Source organism: Lethenteron reissneri, unplaced genomic scaffold (genome assembly GCF_015708825.2).
Source record: "Lethenteron reissneri isolate LAM-NWPU_2019-01 unplaced genomic scaffold, ASM1570882v1 scaffold_203, whole genome shotgun sequence".
Taxonomy (NCBI): Eukaryota; Metazoa; Chordata; class Hyperoartia; order Petromyzontiformes; family Petromyzontidae; genus Lethenteron; species Lethenteron reissneri.
The window spans coordinates 506,499-519,535 of NW_026891725.1; the positions used below are offsets into that span (position 1 = coordinate 506,499).

The 13,037-nt window shown below is 50.9% G+C and overlaps 1 protein-coding gene across 1 annotated transcript in view; it reads left to right on the plus strand.

The window, feature by feature from the left end:
• The window catches only part of LOC133339678 (adhesion G-protein coupled receptor F1-like), a 41,967-nt gene that overhangs the window by 10,830 nt on the left and 18,100 nt on the right, over positions 1 to 13,037 (plus strand). The window contains exons 4-10 of the mRNA XM_061547834.1: positions 575 to 684; positions 3,458 to 3,519; positions 6,283 to 6,416; positions 7,331 to 7,386; positions 10,183 to 10,374; positions 10,662 to 10,818; positions 12,776 to 13,001. Coding sequence (XP_061403818.1) covers positions 575 to 684; positions 3,458 to 3,519; positions 6,283 to 6,416; positions 7,331 to 7,386; positions 10,183 to 10,374; positions 10,662 to 10,818; positions 12,776 to 13,001 — 937 coding nt within the window. The remainder of the gene's footprint in view (positions 1 to 574; positions 685 to 3,457; positions 3,520 to 6,282; positions 6,417 to 7,330; positions 7,387 to 10,182; positions 10,375 to 10,661; positions 10,819 to 12,775; positions 13,002 to 13,037) is intronic.

Below are 13,037 nucleotides of genomic sequence, written 5' to 3' on the forward strand. Positions count from 1 at the left end.
GTGCTACAGAGTGAGTGAGTGGAGTTTGTATGATCTCCCCCTGTTCTACAGAGTGAGTGAGTGCAGTTTGTATGATCTCCCCCTGTTCTACAGAGTGAGTGAGTGGAGTTTGTACGTGTGGATGAGTGGATGTGCGATTGTATGAGTTGGTGAGTGAGTGGGAATCCGTGGGGCAGTGGTTAGCGCTACGAACCTAGTAAGAGACCCAAGTTTGATTCCCGCTCATAGCCAACACCGCCAGTGACGATTATCTGAACCGGTCGTGGGCCTTCCCTAGGTCGACTCAGCCTCAAATGCGTACCTGGTGCGGTGTGTAAACATCGTCGCTAGGGAGACAAAAGCGACCGAGTGTAGTTGCTGGCTACCCATGCCCTCATGTGCTGTTCCGGCCTTCATAGGTGCTCGCAAACAACACTTTCCCCTACAGTCTGGTAGAGGCTATCCGGGGGGATCTTTGTTGATCTTTGAGTCTGTCTGTGTGTGTGTCTGTTCCGCTACTCAGTACCACAAACAGCACTTTCCCCTACAGTCTGGTAGAGGCTATGAGGATAATCTTTGTCTTTGTCTCCCACAGAGATCAAGGTGGTCCCAGTGACGCTGACAATCAATGAAGTCTTCAACAATGCCCTGAGTGACCCAAACTCGCAGGAGTACAAGAACATGTCAGAGAGACTCCTACCCATCGTAAGACATCTCACAACGACGAAGTATAAACTCACTTCACTTGTCGTTTCACCAGACCCAAACAAGCCCACAGAGACCCATACTTATAGAGACTCATAGAGACCCGTACTCACAAAGACCCATACTCACAGAGACCCATACTCATAGAGACCCATACAGACCCACAGAGACCCATACTCATAGATTCCCATACAGACCCACTGAGACCCAAACTCATAGAGACCCATACAAACTCACAGAGACTCATGCTCATAGAGATTCATACAAACCCACAGAGACCCGTACTCATAGAGACCCTCAGAGACAAATACTCACAGAGACCCATACAGACCCACAGAGACCCAATACTCATAGAGACCCATAGAGACCCACAGAGACCCATACTCACAGATTCCCATACAGACCAACTGAGACCCAAACTCATAGACCCCCATACAGACCCACAGAGACTCATGCTCATAGAGACCCATACAGACCCACAGAGACCCAAACTCACAGAGACCCATACAGACCCACAGAGACCCAAACTCACAGAGACCCATACAGACCCACAGAGACTCATGCTCAGAGAGACACATACAGACCCACAGAGACAAATACTCATAGAAACCCATAGAGACCCACAGAGACCCACAGAGACCCATACTCACAGAGACCCACAGAGACCCATACTCATAGAGACCCACAGAGACCCATACTCATAGAGACCCATACAGACCCATACTCAGAGACCCACAGAGACCCATACAGACCCACAGAGACAAATACTCACAGAGACCCATACAGACCCACAGAGACCCAAACTCACAGAGACCCATACAGACCCACAGAGACTCATGCTCAGAGAGACACATACAGACCCACAGAGACAAATACTCAAAGAAACCCATAGAGACCCACAGAGACCCACAGAGACCCATACTAATAGAGACCCATACAGACCCACAGAGACCCATACTCATAGAAACCAACAGAGACCCGTACTCATAGAGACCCATACAGGCCCACAGAGACCCATACTTATAGAGAGCCATAGAGACCCACAAAGACCCACAGAGATCTATACTCACAGAGATCCATACAGACCCACAGAGACCCGTACTCATAGAGACCCATACAGACCCACTGAGACCCATACTCATAGAGACCCACAGAAACCCATACTCGCAGAAACCCAAACAAACCCACAGAGACCTATACTCATAGATACCCATACAGACCCACAGAGACCTATACTCATAGAGAACTATGATAAAGACCCACAGAGATACATAGAGAGAGACCCATACTCATCCAGAAACATAACAACACTACACTAAAAGTGACACTGTAGACCACACTACTCTACGATACACTACACACTATACACTACACACTATACAATACACAAGATACACTACACACTATACACTACACACTATACACTACACAAGATACACTACACACTATACACTACACACTATACACTAGACAAGATACACTACACACTATACACTACACACGATACACTACACAAGATACACTACACACTATACACTATACGATACACTACACACTATACACTACACACTATGCACTACACAAGATACACTACACACTATACACTACTCTACGATACACTACACACTATACACTACACACAATACACTACACAAGATACACTACTCTACGATACACTACACACTATACACTACACACTATACACTACACAAGATACACTACACACTATACACTACTCTACGATACACTACACACAAAACACTACACACTATACACTACTCTACGATACACTATACACTACACAAGATACACTACACACTATACACTACTCTACGATACACTAAACACTATACACTACACACTATACACTACACTACTATACACTGCACTACTATACACTATACAACAACAACAACAACCGCCATTCGCCACTAAGTGGTGGTGACGTCACCACGACGCTTGTGCCAGGCCATGTGCACCTTGAGGCCACGTGAAGTGTCGAACGCCCGCTGACAGGAGGTCACGGGGCAGACCCAGCAGGTGCCACGGGTCGACTGACTTAGATGACTGAGACGACTGGCTGATGCACCACCTGTGCCCCCTACTGTGCCAACTTGCTGTGCTTTAGCCACCCGGCGCTCCGCTCGTTGTTGTGAGCGTCGCTCCTCCGCCCTCTGTTGTTGTTGGAGGGCGACTGCCTCCAACTGCCCAGTATCGTCCTTCACGAGCCTCCTCCACTGAGGCCGATCTTGACACCGCTGGTACCAGTCATCAGCAAGTCCACTCAGCTCCACGTCCTCCTGTACCACATCACTCCATCTCTTCTCCAGCCCGTGCCGCGCCCGTTTAGCCCCCTCGATCAGGTCGAACAAAAGCTGTTTGGGCATGCGGTGGCTGGGCATGCGGGCTACATGACTCAGCCAAGGCAGCCTTGCCTTCCGGAGGAGCTCACCGATGGGACTATACACAACACTATACATGACACGATACGAAACTATATACTACTATACACTACACTATACACTACACACTACACTACACACCATACCATAGCCGACGAGAGAACCCTGCCTGACCTCCCGCTCATCATCTGCGATGCCCTCTCCCAGTGACCCCACAGGACACGGTTTGTGTCCTTGTGGGTCTGTGACAACGATAATGAAATAAACGATTGTTTGATGACACGTCTCCCCCCCCCCCCCACTAATCCCCCCCCACCACTCCCCCCACTACCTCCACCTACCACCCCCCCCCCCCTCCCCACGTTCCACAGCTCAACAGCTCCTATCAGAACCTCGGATCTCGGTTCGAGAAAGTGGAGATCTTAAACTTCTGGTGAGCACGGCTCAAACTCGCGTCACTCCACGACCACTGGGACTGCACCATAGACTCAACACTGCACCATAGACTCAGCACTGCACCGTAGACTCAGCACTGCAACGTAGACTCAACACTGCACCATAGACTCAACACTGCACCGTAGACTCAGCACTGCAACGTAGACTCAGCACTGCACCATAGACTCAGCAATGCACCATAGACTCAGCACTGCACCATAGACTCAGCACTGTACCATAGACTCAACACTGCACCGTAGACTCAGCACTGCACCATAGACTCAGCACTGCACCATAGACTCAACACTGCTCCATAGACTCAACACTGCACCGTAGACTCAACACTGCACCGTAGACTCAGCACTGCACCGTAGACTTAACACTGCACCATAGACTCAACACTGCACCATAGACTCAACACTGCCCGTAGACTCAACACTGCACCATAGACTCAACACTGCACCATAGACTCAACACTGCACCATAGACTCAACACTGCACCGTAGACTCAGCACTGCACCGTAGACTCAACACTGCACCATAGACTCAACACTGCAACATAGACTCTGCACTGCACCATAGACTCTGCACTGCACCATAGACTCTGCAGTGCACCATAGACTCAACACTGGCCATAGACTCAACACTGCACCATAGACTCAACACTGCCCATAGACTCAACACTGCACCATAGACTCAACACTGCACCATAGACTCAGCACTGCACCATAGACTCAACACTGCACCATAAACTCAACACTGCACCATAGACTCAACACTGCACCATAGACTCAACACTGCACCATAGACTCAACACTGCACCGTAGACTCAACACTGGCCATAGATTCAACACTGCACCATAGACTGAACACTGCACCATAGACGAAACGCTGCACCGTAGACTCAACACTGCCCCATAGACTCACTTACTTAACCACTCACCCACTCACCTAATCGCACGCTCACTCAATCACTCATTCACTAATTCACCCACTTGTTTTATCACACGTTCAATCACTCTCTCACTCACTTACCCACTAACCCACTCAACTATCCCCATCACTAATTACCCCACCCACTATCTCACTAACCCATCCACTCTTTAATGAATCAACCCACCAACCCAATCATCCACTCGCTCACCTTCCTACCTACTACGCCACTCAATCAACTGCTCACCTACTAACCCACTCACTCACCCAATCACTCACTCACCCACCCACTCAACCAATCACTCACCCACCCAGCCACTCACTCACTCACCCATTCACTCAATCACCCACTTTATCACACGTTCAATCACTCTCTCACTCACTTACCAACTCGCCCACTCACTATCCCACTCACTAACTAACACTCACTTACTCAATAACCCATCCAGCCATTAACTCACTCACTCGCCACTCGCTCAACCGCTCACCTACTAACCCAGTCAATCCCCCAATCACTCACTCACCCACCTACTCGACCAATAACTCACCCACCCAGCCGCTCACTCACTCAACCATCCTCTCATTCACTCACCCACTCACTCACCCACTCACCCACTAATTCACCCACTCACACACTCTCCCACCAAATCACTCGCTCACTAACCCACTCACTCACCCACACAACCACTAACTCACCCACTCAGTCACCCATTCACTCAATCAACTACTTACTTTATCACACGTTCAATCACTCTCTCACTCACTTACCAACTCACCCACTCACTATCCAACTCACTAACTAACACACTCACTTACTCAAAAACCCATCCAGCCATTAAATCACTCACCCACCCACCCACCCACCTAACCACTCACTCAGCCACCTACCCACTCACTCTCCCACCTACCCACCCACTCACCTACTCACCCACCCACTCACCCACTCACCGACTCACCCACTCACTCAGCCACCTACCCACTCACTAACCCACTCACTCACCCACCTACCCACTCACTAACCCACTCACTCACCCATCTACCCACTCATTCACCCACCCACTCAACTACTCACCCACTCACCCACCTACCCACTCACCCACTCACTCATCCACCGACCTACTCATTAACGCACTCATTCACCCACCTGTCTACTCACCCACCCACTCACCTACTCACCCACCCACTCGCCCACTCACACACTCACTAACCCACTCACTCACCCACCTGTCCACTCGCCCACACACTCACCCACTCACATACCCGCACCGCCCACTCACCCACTCACTAACCCACTCACCCACCTACCCACTCACTCACTAACCCATTCATTGACCCACTCACTCACCCACCTACCCACTCACTAACCCACTCACTCACCCACTCACTCACTCACTCACCCACTCACTCACTCACCCACTCACTCACCCACCTACCCACTTCCTCACCCACCCACCCACTTACCCACCCACCCATCCACTCACTTACTCACTCACCCACCCACCCACCCACTCACCCACTCACCCACCCACCCACCCACTCACCCACCCACCCCAATCCACTCACTCACTCACTCACCCACCCATCCACCCACCCACTCACCCACCCACCCACCCACCCACTCACCCACCCACCCACCCACTCCCTCACCCACCCACTCACCCACTCACCCATCCACTCACTCACTCACTCACCCACCCACCCACCCACTCACCCACCCACTCACTCACTCATTCACTCACTCACTCACCCACTCACTCACTCACTCACCCACCCACCCACCCACCCACCCACCCACTCCCCGCATGTCTCTCTCTCCCCGCCGTTGCAGGTCCGGCAGTGTCAAGGCATCCGTGAACGTGATTGGCGACAGCCTCACCAACTCCGAGGTCACCACCTTGACCTCCTCTTCCATTGACGATTTGATAGCGGCTGGAGTTCCAGTCATCGACTTCAATATCAACGGTACGTGGTGAGAGATGGGGAGTGGGGGTTATGAGATGTTGACTACCTCGCCTGGTATACAGGAGGTCATTGATTCGATCCCGGACTCTGATGCTTACCATGGCTAGGAGATCTACACTATGGGAACCTCATTTGCCAGTAAAAATATGATAATTGGTTGTTTACCCTTCTATCTGGCAACAAAACTGACACCTTTTTACAAGGAGTCATGTTTGCATAGACCGCATTACCTGCAGTCATAAATACAAACAAAAGACACAACTCTGATAATGTACGCACTGTCCTTGAAGTTGATTGGTGACAGAGTTAAGTGACAGAGTTAATTTCGGGTAAAATCAATGAAAATGGGGTATGCCGATAGCACAAAAATGAGATGTGATGGATCAAATCTGAGATCAGATTTGGAATCAGCACCCTGAAATTAGTCTAGAACAGCTGCAAAAGTCCAGGCCAGAAAAAAATGTTTTTTTTGTTGACCAGTGTGATTGGTGTTTTACCCTTCTATCTGGCAACAAAACTGACACCTTTTTTTATGAGGTTCCAATGGTGTAAATGCTTTACCCCGAGCTCTCATACTCTGATAGTGCATTGTCTTTGAGTTGTACGCCTTTTGGCGTCATCTGGTCCAACCCATGTGAGACTAGGCTCTAAGGAAAGCTGTCTCGGGTGTGGACCAATCAACTTCAAGGACAGTGCACATTATCAGAGTTATGTCTTTTGTTTGTATTTATGACTGTAGGTATTGCGGTCTATGCAAACATGACTCCTTGTAAAAAGATGTCAGTTTTGTTGCCAGATAGAAGGGTAAACAACCAATTATCATGGCTAGGAGATGTTGACTACCTCGCCTGGTGCGCAGGAGGTCGTGGGTTCGATCCCAATCCTGACCCTGTCTCATTGATGACCGTCCGCAGGTACCACCACTACCGTCACCACTGTGAGGCTTAAATATATCTTAAATCAAACGATGGTGAGTATCTTTACCACCACCACCATCATCATCACCATCATCACCACCATCACCACCACCATCATCACCACCACCATCATTAACATCGTCACTCGCACCACCATTACCATCATCACCACCATTATCACCATCACCACTACCATCACCACCATCACCATCTTCACCACCACCAACAACACCAATGGCCGCGCCATTCGCCACTAAGTGACGGTGACGTCACCACGGCGCCTGTGCCAGGCTAGGTGCACTTTGAGGCCACGTGAAGTGTCAAAGGCTCGCTGCTGACAGGAGGTCACGGAGCAGACCCAGGTGCCACGCGTCGACTGACTGAGACGACTGGCTGATGCACCACTTGTGCCGCCTACCGTGCCAACTTGCTGTGCGTTAGCCACCCGGCGCTCCGCTCGTTGTTGTGAGCGTCGCTCCTCCGCCCTCCGTTGTTGTTGGAGGGCGACTGCCTCCAACTGCCCAGTAGCGTCCTTCACGAGCCTCCTCCACAGAGGCCGATCTTGACACCGCTGGTACCAGTCATCGGCAAGTCCACTCAGCTCCCCGTCATTTTGTACCACATCACTCCATCTCTTCTCCAGCCCGTGTCGTGCTCGTTTTACCCCCTCTATACAGCCAAACAAAAGCTGTTTAGGCATGTGGTGGCTGGGCATGCGGGCTATATGACCCAGCCAACGCAGCCTTGCCTGCCGGAGGAGCTCACTGATAGGAATGTGTCCAGATCTTTCAAGGATTTGTGAGCTCCTCACACAATCCAGCCTGCAGGTTAAACCCAGGATAGATCGTAGGCATGCCAGACTGAAAGTTTATAACCGTCACAGATGTTCCATTAAGGGGGTCCACGTTTTGCAAGCGTAGAGAAGGGAGGGCACGACTGTGGCCGAGAAGACCCAAAACTTCGTGTGGAGCAACAGACCACACAGCATTGCACAACCGATAAAAAGATAATGCCGCTCGACTGATTCGGAGTGAGACCTCTGCTGTTAAACCGGAGCCGGTCATGCGCACACTGCCCAGGTATGGGAAACTCTTCATTCTCTCCACAACTGCCCCATCACCAATTGGGAGTTGTGGGGGTGGAGTGTCCGATGGATCAAAATACCCAGGCAGGTGCTTAGTTTTAGTGGGACTGATGGTAAGGCCCCACCTCTTATTGGCACGCTCCAGGTGCAGCAGCAGCGCCTACAACTCCTCCTCTGAGTGAGCAGCAATTACCAGATCATCGGCATACATAACGTGGTTGACCAATATGGAGCCATCTCTGGACCGCAACCGGGCATCGATCAGCTTCCCATTGTATCTGTACCAGATAGAGATTCCTCCTGTACAGCCATAGAAGGCTTCGTGAACTACGTGGTCGAAAAATATGTTAAATAATGTGGAAGTCAGAGGACATCCCTGTCACACCCCAAAATTAACAGGTAAAGGCTCCGACTCCCGGCCACGTAGCTTTACCTGGGCCCGCTCACCATCATGAAGGTCCTTAATGAGTGTGAATGGAGAGTCAGGGACTCCAAAAGTATGAAGAACACAAAATCCAGACCGACTGATGGTATCATAGGCCTTGACCAGGTCATTAAAGCAGAGATGTAGGTCTTTTTGGAATTCCCTACACCTCTGCTGTCTCAGACGGACATAAAATATGGCATCTGTGCAGGATCGCCCTTTCCTGCAACCACATTGGGGCTCCGCAAGCCTCTCCTCAGCGTGCCTGGCAAGGCGATGCTGAATAATCCTTGCCAGGACCTTTCACAACACACTAAGGAGTGAGATGCCCCTGTAGTTGTTACAGTCTGTGCAGTCCCCCTTCTTAAAGAGGGGGGACCACCAGGGCATCCTTCCAATCCTGCGGAACCCATCCAGTGGTCCAGACTGTTGTTATAATGTCATGTAGGGCAGTCTGCGCACAAACGCCACCCTCCCTGAGCATTTCACTTGGGAGATCATCTCTGCCCGGTGCCTTTCCTGTAATTGAAGAGTGATTTGTGATCGTTGACTGCTGAGGCAGACTCGAACTCCTCAGCAACCCGTGACCATCCCCTCACCTCTCCTGCTCAAGAACCTCACCGCATAGACCTAGACCACTATACACTACACTATACACTACACTACTATACACTACACTATACACTACACTATACACTACACTATACACTGCACTATACACTACACTATAATCTACACTACTATACACTACACTATACACTACACTATACACTACACTATACACTACACTATAATCTACACTACTATACACTACACTATACACTACACTACTATACACTACACTACTATGCACTCCAATATACACTACACTACTAAAGACTGCACTACTATACACTACACTATACACTACACTATACACTACACTATACACTACACTATACACTACTACATTATACACTACACTATACACTACACTACTATGCACTCCACTATACACTACACTATACACTACACTACTATACACTACTAAACACTGCACTACTATACACTACACTATACACTACACTACTATACACTACACTACTAAATACTGCACTACTATACACTACATTATACACTAAACTACACACTACACTATACACTACACTATACACTACACTATACACTACACACTACACTACACACTACGCTATACACTACACAACAACACTACACTATACACTACACACCACTACACAAATACCCTACACTATACACTACTATATTCTACACTACACTACACACTACAAAACTACACTATACACTACACGTTACAAGCCTCTCTCAACTCTCCGCCCACAGGATTTACAAAACCAGCCTAAGGAAGAGGTGGAGAGGCAGGTTCCCATCCTGTTGAAAAACCTCACCATGCAGACAGACCCTGCGGGGGGCAGCCTCAGCCCCGACAACATCCTCGCTGCGAGCGCGGCGCTGCGTCTGATCACGATGGCGACCCAGAACAAGAGCATCGTCTTTGGCAAAGAGGTGGCAGAGGTGAGCCCCAGTGTGCCGTGGTGTAGTGTATAGTGTAGTGTAGAGTGTGTAGTAGTGTAGTGTATAGTAGCGTAGTGTATAGTAGTGTAGTGTATATAGTGTAGTGTATAGTAGTGTAGTGTATAGTGTAGTGTATATAGTGTAGTGTATAGTGTATAGTAGTGTAGTGTATAGTAGTGTAGTGTATATAGTGTAGTGTATAGTAGTGTAGTGTATAGTGTAGTGTATATAATGTAGTGTATAGTGTAGTGTACAGTGACTCTCCCCGCCGTGCCTCCTCCCGACAGAGCTTCCTCGTCATGGCGAGCAACTTGCTGGCGACGAGCAACTTGGACTCCTGGATGAAGCTGCAGACGCTGAACGAGCCGGACAGCGCCGACCTCCTCGGCAACGTGGAGACTTTCGTGACGAGGATGAACACCACGAGCCTGGCCACGGGCACAAGTGAGCACGTGGGCGGCTGTGTGGCCGGGTGTGGGGTGGGGGGGATGAAGATACTGGGATATACGGGGCGACACGGGGAGACACACGGGGGAGACATCACGAGAGACCGGGAGAGACCCTGGGAGACACTGGGAGACAGGGGGGTGACATGGGGGAGACACACGGGGGAGACACACGGGGAGACACACGGGGGAGTCAACGGGAGTCATCGGGAGAGACACGGGAAATATCGGGATACAGGCGAGAGACACGGGGTGATACACGGAGAGACACGGCGAGACACGGGAATACATTTGGAGAGACCGGGAGACACTGGGAGACACAACGAGATAGCGAGAGAGACTGGGAGACACTGGGAGACACGGGGAGACACTGGGAGACACGGGGAGGCACGGGGAGACATCGGAAGAGACAGGGAGACACTGGGCGACAGGGGGAGACACGGGGAGACACAACGAGACATCGGGAGAGACTGGTAGACACTGGGAGACACGAAAGACACGGGGAGACACGGGGAGACATGAGCAGACACGGGGAGACACTGGGAGACACGGGGAAACATCGGAAGCGACAGGGAGACACTGGGCGACAGGGGGAGACACGGGGAGACACAAGGAAACACTGAGAGACTCGCGTAGAATCAGGGAGACACTGGACGGCACCAGGAGAAAAATTCCCTCGACCAAGGGGAGAGAGAGAGAGACGCAAACTCCAAATACACAACAGGCGTCAGGGTCCGGGATCGAACCCACGACCTCCTGTAAACCAGGCGAGGCAGTCACCAACTCAACATCAAACCCACGACCTCCTGTACACCAGGCGATGTAGTCAACATCTCAACATCGAACCCACAACATCCTGTAAACCAGGTGATATAGTTAACATCTCCTAGCCACCGTGGTTTTAGGGTCCAGGATCGAACCCACGACCTCCTGTTAACCAGGCGAGGCAGTTAACATCTCAACATCGAACCCACGACCTCCTGTAAACCAGGCGATGTAGTCAACATCTCAACATCGAACCCACGACCTCCTCCATAACAGGCAAGGTAGTTAACATCTCCTAGCCACCGTGGTTTTAGGGTCTGGGATTGAAACCATGACCTCCTGTAAACTAGGCGAGGCAGTCACCATCTCAACATCGAACCCACGACCTCCTGTAACCCAGGCGATGTTGTCAACATCTCAACATCGAACCCACGACCTCCTGTAAACCAGGTGATGTAGTTAACATCTCCTAGCCATCGTGGTTTTAGGGTCCAGGATCGAACCCACGACCTCCTGTAAACCAGGCGAGGTAGTTAGCATCTCCTAGCCACCATGGTGTTAGGGTCCGGGATTGAAACCACGACCTCCTGTAAACCAGGCGAGGCAGTCAACATTGAACCCACGACCTTCTGTAAACCAGGCGATGTCGTCACCATCTCAACATCGAACCCACGACCTCCTGTAAACCAGGTGATGTAGTTAACATCTCCTAGCCATCGTGGTTTTAGGGTCCACAATCGAACTCGCGACCTCCTGAAACCATGCGAGGTAGTTAGCATCTCCTAGCCACCATGGTGTTAGGGTCCGGGATTGAAACCACGACCTCCTGTAAACCAGGCAAGGCAGTCACCATCTCAACATCGAACCCACGACCTCCTGTAAACCAGGTGATGTAGTCAACATCGAACCCACGACCTCCTGCATACCAGGCAAGGTAGTTAACATCTCCTAGCCACCGTGGTTTTAGGGTCCGGGATTGAAACCACGACCTCCTGTAAACTAGGCGAGGCAGTCACCATCTCAACATCGAACCCACGACCTCCTGTAAACCAGGAGATGTTGTCAACATCTCAACATGGAACCCACGACCTCCTGCGTACCAGGCGAGGCAGTCACCATCTCTTGCACGTTCCTCCTCCACCCCCCCCCCTCTCCTCCCGCTCACCGATTTCCCTCCCCCCCCCCCGAAGGTGCCGGTGCCGACGTCCTGTCGACGTTCAACATCACCAGCGCCAACGTGCGGCTGCTGGGCACCGTCCTCGCCAGCGCCACCCAGGGGGGTAACTACTCCAATGTGTTCGCGGGCGACGGAGTCGCCGGGGAGACTGCAGTGACGATCGGTGAGGAGCAGCTGAAGAAGATCGCCAATGACGGCGGCGGCGGCAGCGGCACCTACGTCGTGAGCATGCTCTTCACGTGAGTCGCTCGCTCACTCATCCACTAACTCGCTCA